Below are 24,694 nucleotides of genomic sequence, written 5' to 3'. Positions count from 1 at the left end.
AGCCATGACACAGCAACAGTCAGTTGGGGCATTACACAACATCTGTCATCTGACTTGGTAGAGACTGCATGCCATTTGAATGAATGAGACGAGGTCACAACCAGGAGGGAACTTATTATCAGTAAAGTGCATCCCATGGCCTTATGGGATGTTGTGAACTTGACCTAACCTATATGAATAGGAGTTGGTGAAGAGGTATAAGACATTCTTTTGACAGAAGACATGTTTCATATCACATTCGTTCCGATCAACCCAATTTATACCCACCCAGTTTGTTTAGACCGACCGCCCATGACCAGTGGTGAACAAATGCGCGTGGGCAGATTCTAAAGCACTTTTCTGTCCCAAAAAAGATGAATTTTGTTGATTTATAAACTCTGATTGTTGATTTATAAACTCTGATTGTTGTCAGAAGAAAGTGTGCTGATGCCTAAGACCTCAAAGACGAGGGGTAATCCCAGCAAAGAGAGCTTACTCCCTTCTAAGCATATTTGTGAACGTTTGAAATCTGTTAAAAATGGTGAGCTCTTTTCTGATCCACTAGTGACTAGTGCAGTGGCACCACCATGAACTTGCATCGTCTGCTACAAACACCAACTTATGAAGAAGGGCCAATCTCTTCATTTTTTATGTTGCATGTTCTCATCATCAAAAAGCGGCGGGCCGATTTATTCATCATCCATAGCCATACGATACATGGCCAATCAATGCCATGGGGACGTTCTCATTTCAGCCGAATCCTTATAACAATGACTTCCCTTGCCAATCATAGGCCCTTTTCCAGATACGCCGGTACCACCTAGGATCGGACCAACAAACAATCTTTACAATAGATCTTCACGGTAAAAGACGCCAGGCAATGGCTCGAGAGGGATTGTCTGGCGTCATGAAAAAAAAAGGAAAAAGTTAATTGGTTGAGACAGGAGATTCAGTTACTATGTTAAAATGTTTGTCTTGACTATTGCATACTTTTGATAATGCCAGGCTCTTAACTCCAGCTAATAAAGAATACTCTTCTTTTTAGATCGACATGTGTTGGAAGATCTGGATAAAATCTGCACAGTTTTGGATGGATCCACACAGCTTATTGCTGTCAAAAGGGTAAGATTTGAGATCGAGTTCACAAAGAGCAAAACTAGCCAGTTTCTGGTCCAGACTGGGGCTACCAGTTGAGCACAAGGTCTTTCAGTTTGGCCTGGACTCGGCAAAGGGTTTACAGAGTTATAAAGTACCGGTATTAGTTTTATCATGGAGGTACCTCCATGGTTTTATGCATTTCAGCAATTAGAGTAAGAGTCCTGTATTTTTCACTTATTACAGTTGAATGCATTGTGATATGTGTTCTTCTTGCTCTTCAGGTTGGGTCCTACTTGACAGCTGCACCAAGGTGTAGCGATGTTACCCATCTCTGCATTGAAGTTGTGGTAGATCTCTATTTCAAATGTCCCACAAGCTTTCCATTGAAGAAACTCATTACAAGGTAAAATGTTAGCTTACAGCATTCTTCTTTCCTAATCTGTCTATTCAAAATTAACTCTGCACACATCTTTTTTTTAAACAAGACCACAACAATGAGTCTGTCTACGTCTTCCTAAAACTATGAAAGTAACATTGATCCTATAAACTCTTTAGGTCTTGAACCTATAACTCGTTAGGTCTTGTTTATGCTGCTGGATCTCTCATGACTTTCAGTACCAATGGCCAGTGGACCCCTGCTCCCAACAGCACCTCGACCACCAATAGTAATTCCTTTTCTCTCTAGGGAATGACTTCTATAACAATAATTTCTTTCCAGTTCCCTAAATGGAGCCAGTCCAGTCCTTCAAACTGAAATCCAGTCGATACTGACAGAGAAGTTAAAGGATGTTTCCAGTCTCGAGGATGGTCAACCTGTGGTGAAGCTGGATGTCGAAAACCTTTTGATGTTGCTAGATACTCTGTCCCAAAGTAAGTCGAATAGTAAAGTAGTAATTGCATGTTCATCAATGTATTAAGCTAGGGGTCTTGTAACAGCAAAAATATATATGGCTCTCTTTTATATATGATAGTTATGTTGTTGGACATCTGCTTTGTGGTCAGAAGGTGAAAGGTTCAAGACTTGGAGTAGCTGATATCCTGTTTGCTTAGTGATAGTATTGGCCGTAAAAGCCAAATCTGGCATTTTCAGTGGTCGTTTCAATTCTACTTATCTTGACTTTTCATTGCAGTTGAAAAGTGTTTGGAACCGATCATTGTCGAAGGTAAGTTACTATTTATGCATTTGATTTGCATCTCTCATGAATAAAATCAACTGAACATTCCTTATTTCAATTTTATCATCTGGATTTGTTGAAGATATAGTGGCTCTTACCATTTTCTTTCAGTGTTGGGTTTCCTTGCTCGTGCAGTCAGCCAGTCCTCCCAAAGGAGTAGGTATGTATGTTGTTTCCTGGCCTTGCCTCCTCTTGCTTTGCTGGGATAACATCCCTGAGGGAGCAGTCCTTCTGTTATGATTCATTGACTTCCAGAGCCAGGTAGGGGGATTGTCGTAGTAATGCAGTGACAGCCCTGTAATCATAGCATCCATTTGTCCAGGAGTCCCACTGTAGGTAAACTGTGTCTCAACTCCGCTTTTAACAGGGAGACCAACAGTCCTGTTGAGAAGAATCAGGCCATGCAGCTGTGTTTAAAATCCATCCAAACCATCAACAGGATACTACAGAAGTTTTCAATCAAGTTGACAGATCTCTTTGCGGCCGGTGAACTTTCGGATCATTTCGGGAAAATCATCAAATGCATCCAAGAAATCTTAGTATCAGGTAATGTTTCAGGTTTCAACGTTTCTGGTGAAGCTGTTTTTGGATTGTGAATAGATTTGTATGCTGTTTCTGGTTTGATAGCAAAGCTGGGCAGAATCTAATTCAGCCACCAGGGATAAACTTAACATTGCTATGAAGAGGTCAATAGTCATTATAAAGTTTCATCTGTTGTTAGTTCTAAGTTTAAAAATCAGTTTGACTAGAGTTGTGATTTCTACCCTTCAGATTACTTCCTTCTTGATTGTCAAAGTACCAGTGGAATGACGCTCCCTCTCCTGTTCAACGTCATGTATGACCAGTCAGCAATCAGCATGGTAAGTATTGGATAATCTCAATATCGATTGATGTCACAGAAAATAAATGTATTTTGCCATTTCCTAGACTTGTCCAGGTTTCGAAAGCAGGAAAAAGTTGTGAAAAAAACGAATGTTACTATACTTGAGAAGGATGTATCCTATGGAATAAGTTGCAACTTTCTAAATGAATGTGGAATTTTCAAAGATATCCTGAAGATTTTCTCCCAATTTCAGATCTATCATTTCATACTCGGAGAAGACATCCAAACATTGGTAAATGCATCATTCACCCCCGAAGGAGCAAGCTACCCTAGTCTGTGTACTAGCTCACAGATCTGTCTCCTTCATGGCCTCTCAACCGCGTTAGGCACAGGTGACCTTACCAAGGAACCTGCTGGAAGACCTGGAACCAATCTGCTGATTACCGTCATCAACAAGATCCTTCTCATTTCTGAAAGGTCTGTGGACACCAACACTAACTTTATTCGTTCACGGTGTCTTATTGCTTGGACAGCAAAAGCCTGGTAAGTTTCGTTTATCGTCTGTAGAGAAAATTTATGTGGTATTTAGCCTAAGTTATTCATTACCTATTGTCTGCTTATGAAAATAGAAACATGTGCTGTGAAGGCTAACAATCCTTTCATGTTCAAGTGAACTTTAGCCCATTTGTGTAAGACTAAACAAAATGCTGCCTTTTGATAAATAGTTCAGTGAAGGCACACAACTTTTGCTTGATTTCAAATACGCTGTACTGGACTTTTTTAAGCCTTGGGATGATACTACGCTACACTGAAATTGAGACCAAGATGTTAAAAAAAGTAAAGTCAACTTAGACTTAATAACTTGTTTGGACCAACCAGGCCAACATCACTATTATTATTAATATCCTGTCTTACTCATTTCAGCCAGTGCCTTGATGAACAGCCTGATAATGTTTGTTTGAAGGATCACCTCCGAGGCCAGCAAGACATAGCGCAGAAAATCCTCTCCTATGTTTGGACGCACTGGGAAGATCCAGTGGAGGTAAAGTCAAAGTTTGATATCTTTCAATATAAATCTAGATTGAGTGAATTTGACGTTGTTCTGTCTTGCCTTAAGGTTTGTTCATCTTTCGAATATTTAATTTACCGTTCTCACTGATGCTTTCTTCCTTTTCAGCCTGTTCGACATCAAGCAAGGATTGTTTTTGTGAACACTGTTCAGATCCATCTGAAAGCAACTGGTGAAGGTCAGCAAGTATAATTTTGCTATGTCTCTGAATACAGATCTTCCTCGCTTATAACTAATTAATTTTAGAGACAGACTCCTTATTCTCATTGTCTGCCCTTATCTGTTTTGACACAGAGCCTCGTCCTGAATACACTAAATGCAAAATCACTAATTGACTGGATGTCCTCATGATGTGTCCGTAGATATCAGGCAGAGGGATGGGTAACATGTATCAGTGTGGTCTTGACCTCCTGAGGTAATACTGTCAGCCTATTATGACCTCACTTTACTACGACTCGGCATGAAACTCATCATAATACAAAATAACAAGTTTTCGAGATATGGGTTCCCTTTGCCTTGAATTTCTTTGTACTTTGACAGTTTGTGTTTCAGATCCAAAAGACAGCAAATTTGTGGAAGAGTTAGGCGTCTCCCTCCTCGGCATTCCGTGGACGTCTAAGGGCAAGTTTGGACCCCTGTGTAGTCTAGTCGACCATCTTGGTGCTGAGAAGTTCCTTCAGATATCACCCACCCTGCCTTACCAGATTTTGAATGTCATCACTGACCATTCATATGGTAATCAGGCAAGTTTGTTCTCCAATTTTGTCTATTGATATTGTCCTCTTGATGCTATGTAGCAGATGAAGAAAGTAATCATTTCAAAGTCAAACTCATTCATATTTATCGAATCATATTTTATGATATCTATGGCTTTCTGCATTACAATGTAATAGTGAATGAATTGTGTAATTTCAGGCCGGTGAACTCTATGACAAGCTTGCATCAGTTTCTAAGGAAGAACTTGGACTAAAAGGAAAGACATCACCAGAGAAGGACCTGGTGAATTGGCAGCAGAAATGGGTCGATCCTGTGCTTCAGGTGCTGTGCCAAGGCACCAAGACTCAGAAGGGCATTGTCATGGAGGTGTGTAAGCATTTTTGTCGATTTCATTCTTGCAGATTTTGCTGTCTTTCTGGTCACTGGTGGCATTAAGCAAGTTTGAGTAGTGCTGTGGGGTTGTTACATCATGGACTACCTGACATTACCAGGCTCTCTGCATCTGAAGAATTGAGCACTGTTGCATCATTTGAAAGTAAAAGAATGTAAAATGTGTGAAAGGTTTCAACTTCTTGTTATTTTCAGTACATGTTGCCTAAATTACTGAAGGGTACCCCTGCTAGTTTGAAATACATCACAAAGAAGATGTCATCTGATCCGTCTGGTAAGTCCCTCTTAGAAAATGAAATACATCACAAAGAAGATGTCATCTGATTCGTCTGGTAAGTCCCTCTTAGAAAATGAAATACATCACAAAGAAGATGTCATCTGATCCGTCTGGTAAGTCCCTCATAGAAAATGAAATACGTCACAAAGAAGATGTCATCTGATCCGTCTGGTAAGTCCCTCATAGAAAATGAAATACATCACAAAGAAGATGTCATCTGATCCGTCTGGTAAGTCCCTCATAAAAAATGAGGTAACATGAATGTCGCATGTGTAGGCTATGTTGTAAACTACAATCATACTTTCTTCAGACTCGCAAAAAAGGATCTAGAGAGCTTGATGATGAAACTCTTCAAAGGTTGACTGTTTTTGAAAACTCTTCAATCAGATTTTGATTGGCAGTGCTGTAATTGACTGCACTCGTGTTTCTGTTTCAGGCCTATCGAGTAATAAGCTGTGTGCTCTGATGTCCTGTTTGAAGAAGGCTCGGAGCTTGGGTCATATCCACCAAAGGGATGACGTGAAGGAAGAGAATTCTATGTGGAATGAAGCAGTTCCTATGGAGGTCCTGCGAACAGCCTTAGTTCACAATGATGATCAGGTTAGTTTATTTTGGATGGATAAATTTTGTTTTTTGTTCTACTAGAAATCTGGTATTATGATTGGAATATTTCAGTCACATACATGTAGTTTGGTCCTGGAGCTGATTCTCTACTGTTCAACATTGACCATTTATTGGAGTTATGCTAATTGAAAACGGTTTTGGCTAACTGGTCTCGTTAGGAGTTATAGTTGGCAAGCTTACTCCGCCTAGTGGAAGTGCAATCAAAGATATTTTACTGATTCATTTTTCTTCAGATAAGACTAGATTCCCTTGGTCTGATTGTTGAGAATCCCAAAATCACAGAAATAATCAGTGGCCAGGATTTTGAGCTTGTCAAGTCTTTCTTGCCTTGGAATCTCAGTAGCCAGTATCCTGCATTCAGGCAGCAGCTAGTTTCTTTACTCAAAAGGGTAGGTCTGCTTTTATTAAACCGTTTCAATCACACAACTTCATGCGTTCATTTAATTGCAGTTATTTACAATTCAAACAGCCGTTTTTTTTCATTTTTGATGTCAGTTCTGACAGATACTAATTCATGTTACTGGAAAGGGCTGGAAACAAGAGGACCAAGATTCACACTGGGACCATTTTGCACCTGTATTGGCTCACTGTCAGAATTTTTATCTTTTCTCTTCTCTGGTTACAGTTTTTCTTCAGACTTCGCGAAAGTGGAGCTGTTTTGTTGAGGAACTTGTCTAATGGTGCCAAAAGGAAGCCGGATATTGGAAGGAAGAAGATGGAGACAGCCATACAGTATAATAAGGATTTCCTCAAATGGCTATGCGATCTTCTGTTCAACTCGTTATACCCTGGAGTGTGCTTCCCTCGGATGTCTACAGTACTGTCGATATTCTCGACGTTACTCACAATACTTGAAGATGAGAAAGGACCGCAACCTGGTAAGACATGGAAAAGAAAACAAAAGCTGATGGGAAATCCTCACAAGGACTACAAGGAACTTGACTTAAAGCAGTTATCTTCAAACCAGTTACCAGCTGATGATCCTCCTTAAGACTTCTTGCCCACTTATTTCACATGAAATCAATCCAAGTTGAACATGTTCACCAAAGACTTAAAAGAGGGAGGGAGAGGGGTGGCATTAAATGCTCTTTTGAACCCTGCTCTTTGAAACCAGGGACAAAAGTTTCCATGGCCAAAAATTGTATGGTTTAGGTGAATAGTTTTCTATTGAGTTGTGAATTTGAAAATGTCTCAATTTGTCTTTGGTCTTCTTTCAGAATTGTTCCATTTGCCAGACCATGTCAACCCATGTAGAGCAAGAAGTCTGATCGAATGTCTAACAGCTACATTTGAAGACAACAAGAAACATGCCTTGAATATTCTCCTACACCTGCCATCTGAAGCTATAGGATTTGATGTAAGTAAAAAAACGACAGGAACAGGCTGCTGTAAGTCTTCTCAGGCTCAAGTTTGTGATGCTCTTAGATCCGATGTAGTCACACACAGCTTGCACTTGACTTTCTTGTCTGGGAGACAAACCAAACTTTGCACAAAATCTCTGGAGTCCAGTCACAGGGAAAGGTATTTTAAGTTTCCACTTAGAAATTGGAGGTCCTCGGCCAAGTTTATCTTAAACTCTGAGCCAGCTGCTTCTGTGTCCTTTCTCTTGTGGATGCCCTCTCGAAAGTTGCAGCTAAAAATAATCTTCCTTTCTTCAGAACAAAGATACAATCAAAGAATATTATGACGTCTGCACAGAGCTTATTTGTACCACGAAACCCCAGGACTGTGGTACTGCTGCCTACCTGCTGCAGCTACTCATACACCAGGACCAGTTCTTCTCCTTACTCGCCAAGGACAAGCAATGCATTGAGAACAGTTTAGAAAGTCGAAGGCTGCTGTGTTTGAATGAACTACTTACGATATACCAGGAACAGCTTGATACTGCCAAGATTAGCCTGCTACATGCGTCTGCCACGAGACCTATGTACCCGGTGCTGCATTGTATAAGATATATTCTGGCCACGATAGACCTCAAGTAAGTCTTCTTCACTTTTTGGAAGGCAAGATTGTCACGAAGTATGAGTAGCTACTTACTCAGTCAAATTCGATGCCTTTGGTCCATGACTTTACTTTTTAGACACTATCCTTGGGTCGGAGTGTGCATGTAATTGCAAGCTAAAAACTGATATCTCAAGTAACAGTGTTGGCTATGTAATCAGCTCAAGTCCCCTGCCTAAGTCAGAAGTGTTTGGTCGTAATTGGTACCAACTTGTAAAAGGAAAATTGATGCTCACTTTTGCCTGAACGTGAATGCTGAAAGAGGAGTGAAATAAAAAAAACAAAAGCTTGAGACTGAGAGAGCTTAACCTGTGCCTTGTTTTCATTGTCACATCTTTCCCTTTCCAGATCAGTGATACTTGTAGCTGAGTGGAGAGAGTACTTGGAGCAGCTGATCCAAGCCTGCTTTGACCTGACTACTGTTGTCTCTCCTGTCATCAGTCACTCATCACCGGAGGGAAATGTACCAATTGAAACATTCCTTGGTAAGTATTTGTTACATATGATTTTAATTTCAATGATGAGACTCAGTGAAGACAAATTTTTAATGAAAAACACACTGCTGGGCTTGAAACTGAAAGCATAATGACTGGGCCTAATATATACAATGATTTGGGGAGGGGGAATAGCCTTTTGATGGAAGAAATTTCACTGGCGCCAAGGCATTTGCCTCCGTTGTCTGTCATTTCTTCCAAATTTGACCTCTGTAATCAGGACACCTCCCTATTGAGGACAGAATCTATCAGTCCAATGTGTGTCCTTAAATGTTTTGTTGTACGAGTCAAAGATAATTTGCTACTAGATTCGTTTCAACTTTCAGAGAGTGACCATGAAGCATCTAAGGATATTGAGGAGAGTGTCAAATTAGTGCAGGACATGCCACAGTATTTGATTGTGTGCTGCTGGAGGAGCATCAAGGAGATCTCGTTACTACTTGGCCAGCTCACTCTCACCGCCCCCATTCATCATGACGGAGATGAGAAGGGAATGCTGTCGTGCAAGTTGGTGAGTTGGTTTGCTGAATGTTTAGTTTTATCATAAGAAGAACAGATAGTGCAATGGTAATATCAGCTGAATTACTGTTTGCCGATCTCTGTACCGTTCAGAAATTTTCATGGTGGCGCTGGCCCTTTAAATAACTTCTCAATTTGGAGTACTATCTGATTTTGTCTAAAGTCTTTACCTTCAGCCTGTCTTGTATGATGAACCTATAAGCCCACCTCACTGCAGAAGTACGCTACACAACTAAAGAGGTCCTCGGACACTCGAAGCATCGTGTAGTTTATTTGAATCCTCTATCTTGAGATATGAGGCAACAAATGTAGTAGGCATGCTGTAAAATAAGGTTCCTTGAATGTGATGTAATGCAGTAAGATTCTTGTTGTTATAAAGTTTATCCCTCTTTGTTTGCAGTTGTGTAGTATTGGAGACTACTTTATAGACCTACTGCTGGAATCCAGGCATCGAGGTGCATTTGAACTGGCCTATGCTGGCTTTGTCGGTATGTGCCAAATGTTGTGGAGGTGAGTGTCGATTTCTCTTGTGATGATTTTGATTTACCAAAACTTTAAACATTTCAATGTCTGTGGTGATCTCATCCTAAGAAAATGTAATGGTGACAGCAAATAGAGTGTGCAGATATTGGTTTTCAATATTTCCCTTAGCATGTTCATGTTTATATCAGTCATGGTTATGCTGTGTGTTGCCATTTCGTAATAAATACTAGTGGTGGCATGTTCATTTCAATTTCAATTTTGTTGTGCATTTCAGCTGTCCTATATCCTCCTTACATGTCCTGCCAAAACAGTGGTTGAAGCAGATCATGATTGATGTGAAGGATTCTGATGCGGAGTCTTCAAGACTCTGTGCCACACGCCGGAGTGCTGGGGTGCCGTTCTACGTCCAAGCCCTTGTCTCAACTGAACCGACTTCGACTGGAAGACTGTGTTTCAAGGAGACTATGAAAATCATGATGGAATTGGCCTTGAGTGAGGATACTGAAAAAGAAAACATTCCTAAAGTAAGGATATCTTAAAGTATTTTATGTCTCTACTAAACGACCCAAAAATGAACTTGCCACTTTTGTGACTGCTACGAAATTGAGAGTTGATTGACAATATCAATTGCTGAAGAAGAAGCTTTCAAGCTTTCAGTTTGCAAAAGGTGTATCTCCTTGAGACATGTGGAGAACATTCCTCGCTATACAATCAAGATACTGTCTTAAATCGACGTTGGTATCTAAGTGAATCATTCTGTTTACAGGTTCACGCATTGAACATCCTACGGACACTCTTCAGGGATACACGATTATCTGATGATGTTTTCCCCTTCATTGCTGATGGTCTCAAAGCTGCTGTTCTTGGTTTCCTCTCTCAGGACTGGGCAGTAAGTAAGACATAATCTTTGTATGTGATAGATGCTATGCTATAATGTGAACAAAATATTGATGTTGACGTGCTCATCCTGCATTGTAGGAGCATTACCCTTTAGAGAATAACACCTCAAAAAGCTGGCTAACACAGAAGAAGAACAAGGTTATACCAATTAAACTGAAATTCAGTCAAATGGGGAAATGAACAGGCCAACAGTCGAGTTGACATACTTGAGGAAGCCAATAATCTTCAGCACCTTTTGCACTTCATGAAATGATGTGCTGTTCGTGATAACCCTATGCCACTCCTTGTCAAGAGCTACTAACTGGGGCATTGGGTGCTTTGAATCAATGCTTCTTGCTTTCTTGCATTTAGATCTCATCTCATAATATTCAAATTTTCAGATCCGCAACTCGGCAACACTCCTGTTCAGTGCCCTTATGACCAGAATATTTGGTGTTCCTAGGGGCAAGGATGCTCAAAACAAGAAAAACTGGTAAGTCATTACTCAATGAGGCTGATTGTTGTTGCATTCAATGGTATTCCTGTCTTGGTCAGCAGGCAGTGGTTTTGTATTTTGCTCAAAATCATGTTGATTCTTTACACTTTTAATACTTCGTATATGTCAGAATACGAGTGTTGATAATCTGACATTCTGAGATTAATTTGATCCCCCAAGTACCAGGAAACAGCATTTTACAGAAATCCACTTCTATTTGCAGCCTTTCTGGGAGAGTTTTCTTCCATCGCTTTCCAACAGTCTTTCCCTTTCTCCTGGAACAGCTTGAGGTGGCTACTACAAATATTGGGTAAGTTATGTTACTAATACCGTTCGTTCTTTTGAATTGACAAGCAGCCAGGAAGTTTAGGAGTCTTTTTCGAAAAGACCGGCATTTTCAAATGAGGAGTTATTGCAATTAGGGTCAATTGTACCCATACCCAACCCTCTTGAATAGTCAGTGTTGTCAGTCAACTGTAAGGCTGTCGTGGCCAGGGCTTCTCTGGTTTCAGATGCAGGTTCAAGGCCTAGTCGATACCAATACCAGTTCTTTTCAATAGCATGGTATAGTCATTATCATTATATTTCCAGTGGCAATGGCCAGTTCAGGCTCCATCCTGGTCTCTATCCTGCTCTGATGATCCTTGGCAGATTGCTGCCTTCAATCTTAGAGGGAAAAGACACCAATCTCAACCTGGGAGATTTCGTTCCTTACGTTGTCAAGTGTGCCAGCAGTCCTGTCTTCAAGACCCGCCTGATGGCATCCAGGGCCCTCCAACCCCTAGTCTTTGAAGAGCAACTGGTGACCGTAATCATGGACCTCGTCCAGCAGCTACCAATTGAAGGCAAAAAGACATCACACAACCTTATTCATGGAATTCTTCTACAGATAGATGGCCTACTCCAGAATGTCGACCAAGGTTCTTGTAAACTCATGAAACGATTGTCGGCTACGCTGCCATGTTTTGCCAAGACTGTGTGGATTGCCACAAGGTACGTATATACAATAGCTTCTTGACCATTTTCACGTTTTGGAGGAACTCTACCCTGCCCAACCACGATAATGCTGAAATTCACTGAATAGGTCTGAGACAATGTTGAATGATATCCCTCAGTCCTGGGTTTGGTGAAGTCTGAATCTGCTCTGTCACCGGTGGACAGAGGCATCGTGGCAGGCTACCAGACTCCTGTCTACATAACTTTACAGGGTCTTCGAACAGCCAAAACGTAACACTCTGTTTGTCCTTATCTACTTCAGCGCAAACCAGGACTATGTGACAAGGGCGGCCTACCTGGCAATGCTGCAAGTCTTACTCTTCCTTGACTGGCCTCAGGACAGTGTTGAGGGCAAGGTGTCTCTTGATGAGATCTGTGATACCATCTTTGAAATGCAGTCTGAACTCGATGGTGCTACTGGAAATCACCAGTTCCCTTGCTACGTGGACTTCCTCTGTGCACTCGGGAAAATGCTCCTCAGACTTAGGTAAATTGTCTGCAGCTGTAATCCAAATTCCTGCAGTGTTTGATTTCTCTAGCTTCTGATTATATCGAAGAGAGGTTGCAAGGCAAATCACCAATGTTATGACAACCGTTAATCTATGGCCACCATAATAAATATTGGGTCAATAGAACTGTGGCAAAAGCCTTAGAATCTTTATTCTTCTCATGACTTTGATGGATTGGTTCCTTGCTTTACTCAAAACTTTTTCATTCCAGTCGGAGAAATCAAGTCAAGGACACAATCGATTTGGATAATTTGTATCACAGCCTGATTTCAAATTCTTCTTATGAAGTACGTCTGCTTGGTCTCCAAGAAATGAAGACCAGTGTGACAGGGACAGACGATGACGGAGACTTTGCTTCATGTGATCCTTGTGATTTCCCTGGGGAAGAGGGCGATTTCAGATGTCAACAGACTGGTGCTATTGGGGGAAAGGAGCCAGGGATGAGGTCTTCTACTGTGATTTTAGAGAAACTTATTTGTATGGCACTCAAAGAGGAACGGCACCCAGAATGTCTGACACTTGTAAGTTGAATTATGATTCTGATTGCATAACAGTTTATCACCGGATAATTTCTGCGGTAAAACATTTAGTTTGAAATATTGAGTTGAGACCTGGGCATCAGCTTTGAGGGTTTTTTTGGAAGTTGACATTGTGAGAGAGAATCGATATTGGTAGCACATGAGGAAATGGTTCTATCTGGAATCCCTAAGTTTAACATTCAAAAATTTTCTTCATCCTGAACCTGGACTGAAAAGAATAATATAATTAACAAGAGTCAGATAGACCCTGTCGTAAAGTCTCAAGTAGTCTATTCTTTTTCAGGTCCTTGAAGTCTTGTCAGTCCATCCTGGTATTGACAAACACACGTGGAAAGTCGATGAGAAAATGTACACCGCGTCTGAAGTGCTGCAGTGGCTGATAGAACTTGCCATATCTCACCCAATGGATGAAGTCAGATGTGCTGCCCTAACGCTCTCGAAGGCTGTAGTACCGTTGGTGTATGACTCCCTTCAACTTGAAGACTCACCGAAAGATGATTTGGACATTTTAAGGCGCTGGATCACCTTACTCCTAGAAGCTAGCTCAGATCACCAAAGTCTGGATTCAAGGGTGGCTTGTATTAGAGTTATCTTCAGCAGTTATACAGCGATCTTGATTGATCGAAAGTGTGTCCTTGGTGAGCTTAAAACAGGTTTTTTCTTTGCTTTTCTTGAAAGTTTCAGTACCTCCTGTGAACTTTATTATTTAGCTTTTTTCACCATTTACTTCTTGAGGGAGGAATCAATTAGAAGTGTTCTATTTGCTGTAATCAAAACACTTTACTGATTGAATTCTGTCGGGATAGATTTTGCTCTTACTGCACAAAGGGCAAATGAAAGTACAGTATATTCTAGGGCTGGTCGTCACTATCGGATATGAAATTCCTTTGGATACAGTTTCAAAATCTCCTTCTCTTTCATGATATCCAGATGACATTCCGTTCACAGCCTGGACAGTAGTTATCAAACTCCTACAAGACGATGATGTGACAGTTAGGGAGATGGCTGCAGATGTTGTCAGCAGGGTTCTGAAAGCAGTTGGCAAAGGTATGGCCGTCGCTTTCAGATTATGGATATTTTATCCTCATTTCTGCAAAGATATAAAACAGTATTTGACATTTTGTTTATGTAATCTATCAAGTGTTGTTATAAAGTACACTTACCTGTGTGCACAACCCAGTGCATCACCATTTCCTGGAGACACAACAAAAAGTCCAACTCACCTGTGGCTTTCTTTGTTATTTACCTTATCACCAAAGTCACCTGGAGAAATTGGGTCTTTGTTAGCTGTCAAGACTTTCCTGTGTTTACATTAGTAAATTAGTCGAATTTTCATGTGCAGATCCACCTACACAACATAGTACAGCACTGAATCCAGTTTGGCCATAACAACAAGTCCAGCTTCACCTGTAGCTTCTTTGTTTTTTACCTTATCAAGAGAGCGTCACCTTTTGATAGTGTTTCTTTGTTAACTGACAAGTGTCCCATGTTTACATTGAAGCCACCTGACTAGGGACACAGCAGGTTGGCTACAGACAAAGAACAATCATCTGCTATAAGATGCAGCAGTTTCGTAGTTTTTGCCATTCTCTCTCATTATTGGCTTGGGGTATCACTTCTGTCTCAGGAGGCTCCTTTGAGTTGGAATACTAGAAAGATTATGGAGCTCGGGAGAACAATGGATATGATTTCTTTGGATCCAGACTTATCGTCCAACCTACATTAACTACTTAATTCAGAAAAATCTGGTGGTGATCTTGGATAGCTTACTTTGTGGATATTCATAAATCAGGCATGGGATTTTATTCTCATTATGAGATTATCTATGTCTGTGGTCTTGTTTTCTGAATAATGTCTCTTTGGATCCCTCTGGATTGATTGTTGGATATCATCGACTGTCCCACTATTCGTGGATATATCTTGTGATTGGCTCACACTGCGCATAAGTTTAAGGAGATAATAGCGGAATTAAGTCAGGAAATGTCACAAACACGACACGATCAGGGGTGGGGGCCAATTTCATGACATCAGACAATGAGACCCCACATCAACACTGGCGACAAAACGTGTATACCTGAAAATGAAGAGGATTACAAATAATACAAGAAATTTCAATATATTGCATTTTATAACTGCTGGATTTAAATCTCCCTTCAGAATCATCCTACCAGTCGCTTCAGCAAACGTTTGCATTGGATATCGCAATCAAGATGATGGTGCTGCTTTTCTCGTGGAGAAACTGGACTGAATGCTTCCAGACGCTGGTCTCTTGGACAACTGGCGATTGGGAAAAAACCATTGCCGGTGAACAGGTGAGAATCTTTCAGCTCTTTACACGATCGATCACAGACTGATCCTTTCTGTAGCTGCTGAGAGGTGGTGCCCTCTTTTTCTCAATGGACCAGGTGATTACCCTGGAGAGTAATAGTGAGAAGCAAGTATTGGAGTTAGGGCTTCCGTTCTACCAAGTAGTGAACTGTGGGACTCGAGTTTTTTTGTATATATTCATAAACATTCGGTCAGACATGATATTTATCCAGCTGACCAGATAATGTTGCCGTCTATTGATAATATAGAATCAGATCCAGGGTCCTGAAAATATTGAACATCACAATTCACTTTTACGTTAACCAGAAGAATACACGGTAATCTTGCTTCCACTTTCTAATATGTAGGGGAAGTTATGGCAAAGTTGGGTGAAATTAAGAGATAGTTACATGTACTTTGTTTGAAATTTAGCAATATCTGGCTGGTTTTATATAAATTATAGACTTCTGGAGCCGTAATTAAGTGAAATGATTCATCTTCTCGTGGGATTTGATATGCAAAAGACTTAACTTATAATGCCATGAGAAACTCTTAAATATTACTTGGCCATTGGTCTGCATCAAAATTCCAGATTGGAGTGTTTGTTTATTTGGTTATATCCATCCAATATTGCATATATGGCTGATTGCAAAATAGTTCATTAACTTCAATCTTGTACCATGGAAGATAAAAGTGCACCTGAAAAACTGTTCATTGGGTGCATTTTAATTTGTTCAGTGGTGAAATGCTGACTAACGAAAAATGTACTCTTTGTGCGAAATTACCCATCTGAAATATCGGATAATTAAATCAGTCATGGTGCCTCTAATTACCGTCTGTGCACTTACTATTTTCTTGTCCATTTTTTTCTCAGGACCAGGGTCTATGTTTTGAAACTGTATCTTCTGCTTTACCTTGGTGATATCATGGTGCCTGGATCTACCTATCACCCTGGACAACCTCTACCCTTTGAACAACAACAGTTTCTCTAATCTTTCATACCTTACATGATATATTGAGATCATCACGATATTGGCTTCATAGTAACCTAAATATTTAAGTGAATATTAATCATTTTGCTATGCATTTTAGGGGAAATCGAGGTATTTTAGATAGGAAGATTTCAGGTGTGATCGATCTTGTTTGATAACTTTTCATCCAAAGCAAAGCGGTTGCTTGGAAGATTATTTTAGATGATAATTTTTGATAAAACATCAATTCATCAAATCTGACAAGGCTTTGTTTACTTCTGCTTTGTTTTGATGAACTTGGATATGTTGTTGACTGTTGATATGAAGTTCCTGCCTGGGTTTTATCAGGAGAGTAAAGTGATGTATGGTAGGGGGAGGCGTGCAATAAAATTTAAACAGTTTGATGATATCCCACAGAGCAGCAATGTCTAACTTTCGTTGCCAGTGTGCAATGACATCCTTACGGCGGGTGCTTTATCCTTTGGCAACACTGCCATCCTAAGGATATACAGATTTGTGCCAGTGGTCTAATACCCAATGGACCCGTAGCTGGTGCCACAAAATTCACCATGGCATAAAATCTATCATTTTCTACAAACACTGTAAACATGTCACGAAAGTGACCCCAATAATGCCAATAAATCTGATAATGGATCATAGATGACAGCGGGAGTATGGTTTGAATTGAGTTGTTTACATTCGTTTTGTTTTTTCTTGTTCCTCTGGGACATGAAGCAGGACTTCCTTTATTTTGATTGATCTCTAATAACAGCTGCATGAAAAATATCTCAGGTCAGCATCTGCTTGCAGCAATCTAATATCTTTTCATAGTGACTTGTTAAAAAACAAATTTTCTTCCTAGAATGAGTTGTTTACAACTTCTTTGGTCTTTGAAATAGAGTGGTGCAGGATTACTCCAAGCAAAGAAATGTGTTTTTTTGTATTTATGGGTACACTAACATTTATATGAGTACACATTTTAACTTTTCTATCTTCTCATTGCATGTGCTGCAGCGTGAATTGTTATTGGCCTGACTGTGGTGATACAGGTTTTCTGCATATGCAAGTTCATTCAAGCCGACCACCGGAGTAAATCACAGTGATCCCTGGCCTTGTTAATACTGTACCAGGCAGTGACATGAGAAAGTGAATCTTAGCCTCCTCTGTTGATTGTATCAACCCATAAACTTGTAACCACTTCATTTCCTAACACAGGAAATCTCCAGGTTGACAGTCAGTTGTTGGCCTGGGAAACAGATGTCTGAGTGCGGGGTATGACCTCCAGATTATGTTTAAACATCATTACAGCAAATGAGTTGATTTGCTCATTTATTTCGCACAGGTTTGTGGTGATACTGACATCTTTGCCCAGTTACTGCTGATTTGTTCCAGGTTTGCATCCCGGATATAAGTATATGCCTACTGGCTGTAAGTCAAGATATGACATGTGTCCTCAAGAAAAAAAGTCAAGTGGCTGGGCTTCTATCTCTGTCAACACTGTGTGTATGCCGATGTCAACTGTGATTTAGCCTGTTAGGGCTATCACAAGAAAGATATGCCTTTTGTTCAAGCGCTGGGCTAAATAGCATTGACACTTGATCACCCAGCCTCATAATTTGGCACCAGATATTGTATTGTTGTTCAGTTTAGTAATTCTACTGACTTTTGAACATAACTTGTTAAGGTTGCATCATTAAATCTTTGGCAATGAAATCTTAATTTTGCCTAAAATTCTTCGATCCCAAGATGAGTGAGTACTCAGTGACCAAGCATGAAAAAAGTAGTGGAAAAGTTCATCGATGTTTTTCCTTTATTCCTTTGGTGCATAACTTTTTGTTTGATGCTTTAGGCTTATTTCATAGTAAAAATAATAATGCATCTCCTGAACCTTTACACATCAATGCACAAGCATAGTCAGTGAACTTTTTCGTCTTAAAAATTAAGACATTTTGACTCCTCTATCCATGAAATACTTCTGCAGTTTAAATAAAAATAATAATTCGACTTATGATGTTAAACTCATTAACTTGTGAGAAAACTGTCTTGAATACTAAAAGTTCATGAACTGTTTTCGTTTAAAGATTACAGGGCTTACACCTTCGTCTTACCACTTCAGACCCAGAATCCCAGACTTACCTTTAAGTAAAAACAACATCATCTCTCATTAACTTAACTCAAGTGAAAATTACTCTCAAATTACAATCAGTGTGCAGTCCACTTGTGATATTGTTCTAAATTAAGCATAATGAGTCTGATTGGCTTCTGATTAGGGTTTCATTGATCTTATCTTGGTCATTACCACAGACTCCTCCAGTCCTTGGAGACATTCCACAACAAATATAAGAACCATCACCTACTTCTCTCTGTCTATCCCATGATTGGGTTTTGTAATCTGACCAAGGCTTGTTGAGCTGTTTTTGGGTCATATGTCCTTAATGAAACACCTTCTTGATATCAAAGTTTATTTAAGTGTCGCCTCAGGAATAAAACTTGTACATTGACGTGTTTCTCATTGTTTGTAGTCTCCTTTAGATATTTTTATACTAAAGCTGATACCTGAAATGGTTAACCAGATTTGTCATTTGTAGATTGCCCCAATGAAATGTGACTCGGAAGGCTTGAAGCCAAAAGAAACAATGTCTTGGACTATCATTTTACTTGAAGGTACTCGAAGCTTGTTTCAATTAATAAGAGCTATTTTTTTGTGTGCAAATATGGAGTATATATACTGCCTATTTCTACTGCCTGTCAGATGTCTTGGGTGAATGAAAAAACAAAATGTCTGACTGCTTGGATCAGTCTCACTCCCACGATTGGATCCTTCCTCTCAAAGTCCCCATGATGAAGTCACTTCACATTATTTGTTCCTGTCTCATTCCAGGAATGCAAGGGTTTCGATGGTTTTCTGAAATGAAAGACATCCCAGATTCCTTCTGTAAATTATCAACAAAGGAAGCTTTGCAAACAGATTGGTATGATTGGTACAGTCATTGAAAATATTTCAGGGAAAAAAATCTAAATCAGGATTGCAAAAGTTTTCCCACGGACTATGAGTCATTAACTGTACCGGTACCTTGTTATCTGGTTCTTTAATTTCTTAGAATGCTCACTGCTGCAAGGCCAATTAATCACCAACTGTCCATCTCAGCATCCTCAGGGGAGCCTCATCTCCAAGCATCGACCAAAATTTGCCATTTGTCATTTTTCGCAAAATACAGACATGTATTAGACCTGAAAATGGCTCCGTTGATCAAACTAAGTCAACTTACTTTGCTGAAACCTAACAACTGCAAGCATGAGGGCATTTTGAATTTACATGTAGTTAGCCACCAAATGCGCAGTAACCTTTCGGCAAACTCGCTTGTTGCAACGACATGCAACAGGCATAAAAAAACCAATCGGTTCTAGATGACATTTGGATCCGGTGGGAGCTAAATTGGTGCATTTGCATTGACCACATTGATTATACCAACTACCGTTACTCAATGTTGGTAAAAATAATAACTTCCCCACAGCTCATACCACCAGTGACGAAACTCAACAGCGACAGACTCTTGATTAGCTCTGAAAACGGCACCTTTGGCAAACTTTCCCACAGTGAGACGCCATCAGAGTTTTTGGTTGTAATTAATGATGCATTGAGGGTTTTATCATTAGGATAGAATGTTTAACCTGCAGCGCTTTCATTTCTAACTTGTGTTGGGTTACTAGGCACCTTGATATCTCTTACTTGACTGCCCCGAGATTAGATAAAAACTTTATTTTTCCCTACTTCACAATTTACCAGGTGCTACGTTTCATTCTAACGACATTATTTCAATTTAACTCGTTGATATTGGCTGAGATTCTCTGTAAATTAATTATCAATATCTTAAATTTTCAACATATGTACCACAGGCTATCTGTCATGACGCTTTCGCTAAAGTACTTCATACAGGCGCATGAAAATTTATGGCCTGCGTCAGAAATGATAACTCATAATTGTATATCAAACACCTAGGTTAAATTTAGTAATGTTATGTGCCATGCGGTCATAAAAGTTTTATGGCAGTTGGTGACTTGATTCCGAATCCATGTCAGTCTTTGAAAATACTGGTGCATGCAACATCACCATCAAATTTATTCAAAATTATTAAGTTCTGGTGCAGGCATGCATCGCCTAACTTGATATCTACATGAAAAATTTGAATTTGAGAATGTTCCTGCGTCCATATTATCATCAAGGTAACCATGGCTATAGAAATAAAACTTTTAAGATATCTGGTGTAAATTACTTTAGCAAACATCAGTTGATTAGTAACCAGAATGATGATTGAAATATGGAGGGAAGTTAATCCCTCTGCCAGTTATTGATCCCTCAGTCTAGACTTGGGCCCTCTACCTGGTACAACCCAGGGAACCCTTGGGGAAGGATCTGCCTCTCAATCATCGGGCATCTCCCTGGCAGTTAGCTAATCCTATGTAATTCATATCACCATGATCTTATACCCTGGGGTTGGTTGCTTTGCAAATGGTGAAATACTGCAAGGCTTGGCAACTTACGGGGCACACCCTGTATTCAGCTAAAGGATTCCCTGTAACCAATCCTGATTTCTTCTCCTGGGCCTGGGGGCTTCTCTACCCCTACCGTGGTCCTCAGCCGCATGCGGAAAGCGCAGTAACAGGGAGTGGAGCGCCCCCTTGAAAAAATTCTTTGCCACTGGGAATTTAAGGATTGCTTGGGGCTGCCCTTTTCTCAGCCAGAGATTTGTGGATCTGTCAATTTGTAAAAGCAGTTTGATATATTGTCTGCCCATCTTCTTGACTTTTTGCTATCTCTCCTGCTGCCTATATGCTTCATGCAATGCCTGCATTTAGTGAAAGGCAGCTATAAACAATTTGGTTGAACTGTACCTTCAATTACTGTAAAGTAGCCATCTAATAGCAACGCATGTCAACAGATGATTTGAGCGTGTAACCAGGTCGTCAACAACCACTTTGGTGACACAAAATTAAGCCCACCCTATGGGCCAGTGTTAGCTGCTGGTATACTCTACCTGTTTACTATGCTATTCTGAAGTTAATTTCCCAGAAGTTTGTACTGACAGAGACATGTGATGAACATTAGCTTCAGGATCTGTAGTGCAAACTCTTGTAAACATGACATGGGTTATCTAAAGTTCTGATAAATGTATGATCCCTATGGGCGGTTATTTCCGCATAAATAGAGGTTGTCTCAAATAGACATTTTATGTCGTGTTATGACTCGAATAGACGTTTGGTGGCGCTCGTTTTAACGGAGACGTACCTGAAATAAACATATTGTGTCGTATCTCAAATAGACATACACTCAAATAGACGTTTGGTGGCGCTCGTATCTCAAATAAAGTGCCACCAAACGTCTATTTGAGTGTATGTCTATTTGAAAAGCGCCACCAAACGTCTATTTGAGTTATACACAAAAATCAGAAAACACGACAATATGTTTATTTGAGATACGAGCGCCACCAAACGTCTATTTGAGTGTATGTCTATTTGAAAAGCGCCACCAAACGTCTATTTGAGTTATACACACAAATCAGAAAACACGACAATATATGTTTATTTGAGATACGAGCGCCACCAAACGTCTATTTGAGTGTATGTCTATTTGAAAAGCGCCACCAAACGTCTATTCGAGTCATAACACGACATAAAATGTCTATTTGAGACAACCTCTATTTATGCGGAAATAACCGCCCATAGATCCCTGTAGGGTAGGGTTGTTAGGCGGGGTCAAACACATAGCTGTTCCCATGTGGACATCAGGCCTTTTCATTATACAGTAGAACCTTTGTAGGGTGTTCATTAGCACAAAAAAGAACAAGAGTTTGATGCAAGAACAAGAGTTGTGTTTATGAGTACGACAAGAACAGAGTAGCTTACAAGTGTTGTTACTCCGGGCAGCAGTGAGAGAGTTTTTAGCTGATGAAGGTAGCATTACTTAATGCTCTATAATTGAATTAAGGAAAGGGCCTTAGAAATATCATAAAGCCCTCTTCCCCACTGATGAAGGGTGTTATCACTTTACCTGAATACCTGCCCATTTGCCCATCATCCCCCCATTACTGCATCAGACTGGTCAGCCAGCCAGCAAGATAGACTAAGAAAACTGTTGCTAGCCAGCTAGGATTCCTCTTGATTGATGCATGCTTGATTAACTCGTTTGCATAATTGATTAGGCATTTTACATAATCGATTGATTGAGTCAATCATTTCTTCTCTTCGTCCTCTTTTTCTCGATTTCTACCAGTCCTGATCAATCGGATGGCTAGCCATCACCTTAAGATAATATTGAAAATAAACTTCATTCAGTGTATTATCAAATGATTTAACGCCAAAATGAGTTCATCTTAGGAAAATCTTGGTGGGAAAATTACCAATGAAAACATGCGAGTGTTTCTTTGGGGTTAAATGATTTTTCTGGCTTGATGGTGGGCTGTTTTTAAAAGCATTACAGTTAATATTCGACCAAATAAGGGTTTAAAAGTCTTGTTTTGAGGTTTTTGAAGGCCTCGCCTGATCTTCCAAGGCGCCAATTCAAAATTTGAAATCAAAGTTTTCAACAGTACTATTCTGCTTTATTGACACACCTTTACAGCTGTATTTACCTGCCTGTAAAACCGTTAGGGCTTCCTTAACTAATTTGGACTCTATTAGCTTTAATTGGCAGAGGCTGACAGAAGGCGATCGATGCATATTTGACTTATGAATATGAGTGTTGCATCTTGTCATTTGTTAGTTTGAATAGTTCGAGAATTGTTTAAACTCAAATAGTTCTGTATCAACTCCTTTCACATCGGGTTATTATAACCAAATATGCCTATTACCGTATCAGAAATGCATAAAATCGCCTTGTCTCTTTTTGCTATTGTTTGGTTGAGGAAGTACAGCAGATCTCTCCAACTTGTATTTTTCAGGATCAGGAAGGGAGATTATTTGACAAAGGAGAACTCAACACTTATGAGGATGACGTTACTTTTAATCGGATGGCAGTCAGTCATATGCACACATTCCTCGAGATTCCTGAAACATCTGCCGATGAAAACCAACAGATTGGCAAGAATCCGATGCTGCAAGACACTCGTAAAAGTCAATTGAGTGGATCACCTCAAACATCACCTGGCAAAGTGCCGGAGGATTTCAAATCGTCCAATCAAAGTACTGTTTGGGACATTGTTGCCAAGGCGATTCCAACTGTTGTCGGTGTAGGTAGCAATCGAAAGTTACCTTTCTCCATGTTCCCAGCAGTATCAAATGATCATATGACTGTTTATGATACTTATGGGGGACTTTCTTTACTACTGGATGATAAGCTGTCCCTCTTGACTACCGTGCAGAACCATGCCCAGGTGATAGTAGACTTTCCGAGCTATTCGCAATGGGTGACGGATACCTACAGGATTCTTACCACTCTTTTTGTGCTGCGTGGGAGTCTGGAGAAGAGTGGCAACATTGTTGCCGACTCAACGTGGGACTTTTACGATCAGACTTTGAGCAAAATGAAAGACATAGTCGACAAGTTACATTCGGGACTTCTAAAGGAGGCTTTAAGTTAAAGAAGTTAGCTGTTCACAAGTCAGGGTTGAAGTGCATTTCATTTGAAATGTATCTTGCCTGCGACTGCCAAACTACTGAAAAGACAGAAATCTTTGCTGGACAACTGTAATTTATCCAAAACATTTCCTTGAATGTCTCTCATTGTCATTGTTCAGGCATACATATTGCAGTTTTTTTAAAGTTCCGGTCGTACGAAGAGTTTAGTTTTATAGTTTGTTTTGCTTCTCCTCGATAGCCAAGTGTTTTTTGCAGAGAGACATCCTAATGATGAACACATCCAATTGGGCGGGAACTATGAGTTGAGGTAGTGCTCTCTGGGCAGAGTTGTCGAAATCAAGCTATCAGAGAGGTGGGAGGGAAAGACCATAATGAAATACAATTTGCATTCAATTATTTCTTTTTTAGTTATTTCTTTTTAGTCATGCTTGGTCCTTTTGGGGAGCTATCAATACATACAAATCATGTCCTGCTATATTCCCTTCTTTACCAAAAAAAGTCCATTAGCTCATGATGGATTGCAATCATTTAGTTTGTCCTTCTGAATAAGGATGGCGCTGAGGACAATTACACAAATGAGTTTCAATTACTGAAAAACTAACGCCATTGCAAGTCGAAGTGACATCGCTAAACTGTGATCTTTTTCACCTGCACCAAGGTGTTGTTGGTTGTGGCACAGGTAGATGAGGGCAGCACCTTGGAGGCCTGGGGCATGGGAAAACCCACCAACATGATGGATTGTTAATCAAAGAGAGGCTTTGAGTAAACATGAT

The 24,694-nt window shown here is 40.0% G+C and overlaps 1 protein-coding gene across 2 annotated transcripts; it reads left to right on the top strand.

The window, feature by feature from the left end:
• The first annotated feature begins 314 nt into the window (after nt 1–314).
• On the top strand, nt 315–24,314 carry LOC135484149 (tRNA (32-2'-O)-methyltransferase regulator THADA-like). Of its 2 annotated transcripts, none has more exons than XM_064765318.1 (33): nt 315–451; nt 1,025–1,101; nt 1,359–1,480; nt 1,796–1,947; nt 2,208–2,240; nt 2,364–2,412; nt 2,620–2,798; nt 3,024–3,112; nt 3,329–3,618; nt 4,000–4,117; nt 4,253–4,322; nt 4,697–4,887; nt 5,060–5,227; nt 5,447–5,525; nt 5,965–6,128; nt 6,386–6,541; nt 6,778–7,030; nt 7,370–7,509; nt 7,811–8,130; nt 8,502–8,638; nt 8,974–9,158; nt 9,567–9,676; nt 9,924–10,173; nt 10,416–10,538; nt 10,930–11,021; nt 11,248–11,334; nt 11,616–12,017; nt 12,283–12,507; nt 12,741–13,050; nt 13,352–13,706; nt 13,999–14,115; nt 15,226–15,380; nt 23,285–24,314. In XM_064765318.1, exons 1-33 carry the CDS (start codon nt 427–429, stop codon nt 23,921–23,923), a joined length of 5,862 nt encoding a protein of 1,953 aa, XP_064621388.1. In that variant the 5' UTR covers nt 315–426; the 3' UTR covers nt 23,924–24,314. The 2 variants fall into 2 exon arrangements, with proteins under 2 accessions (XP_064621388.1, XP_064621387.1); XM_064765317.1 differs by having other exon boundaries at nt 315–520.
• The last annotated feature ends 380 nt before the right edge of the window (nt 24,315–24,694 follow it).

The sequence above is a fragment of the Lineus longissimus genome, chromosome 3 (assembly GCF_910592395.1).
Source record: "Lineus longissimus chromosome 3, tnLinLong1.2, whole genome shotgun sequence".
Lineage (NCBI taxonomy): Eukaryota > Metazoa > Nemertea > Pilidiophora > Heteronemertea > Lineidae > Lineus > Lineus longissimus.
This window is presented reverse-complemented; position numbering and strand designations above follow the sequence as displayed.

Excerpts from the sequence above, each read along its gene's own strand:
- LOC135484149 (XM_064765317.1), top strand. The coding sequence starts at position 427 with ATGCCTAAGACCTCAAAGACGAGGGGTAATCCCAGCAAAGAGAGCTTA. Across the intron at positions 521-1,024 it reads TTTGAAATCTGTTAAAAATG|ATCGACATGTGTTGGAAGAT; the intron begins GTGAGCTCTTTT and ends TCTTCTTTTTAG. Across the intron at positions 11,022-11,247 it reads GCTCAAAACAAGAAAAACTG|CCTTTCTGGGAGAGTTTTCT; the intron begins GTAAGTCATTAC and ends TTCTATTTGCAG.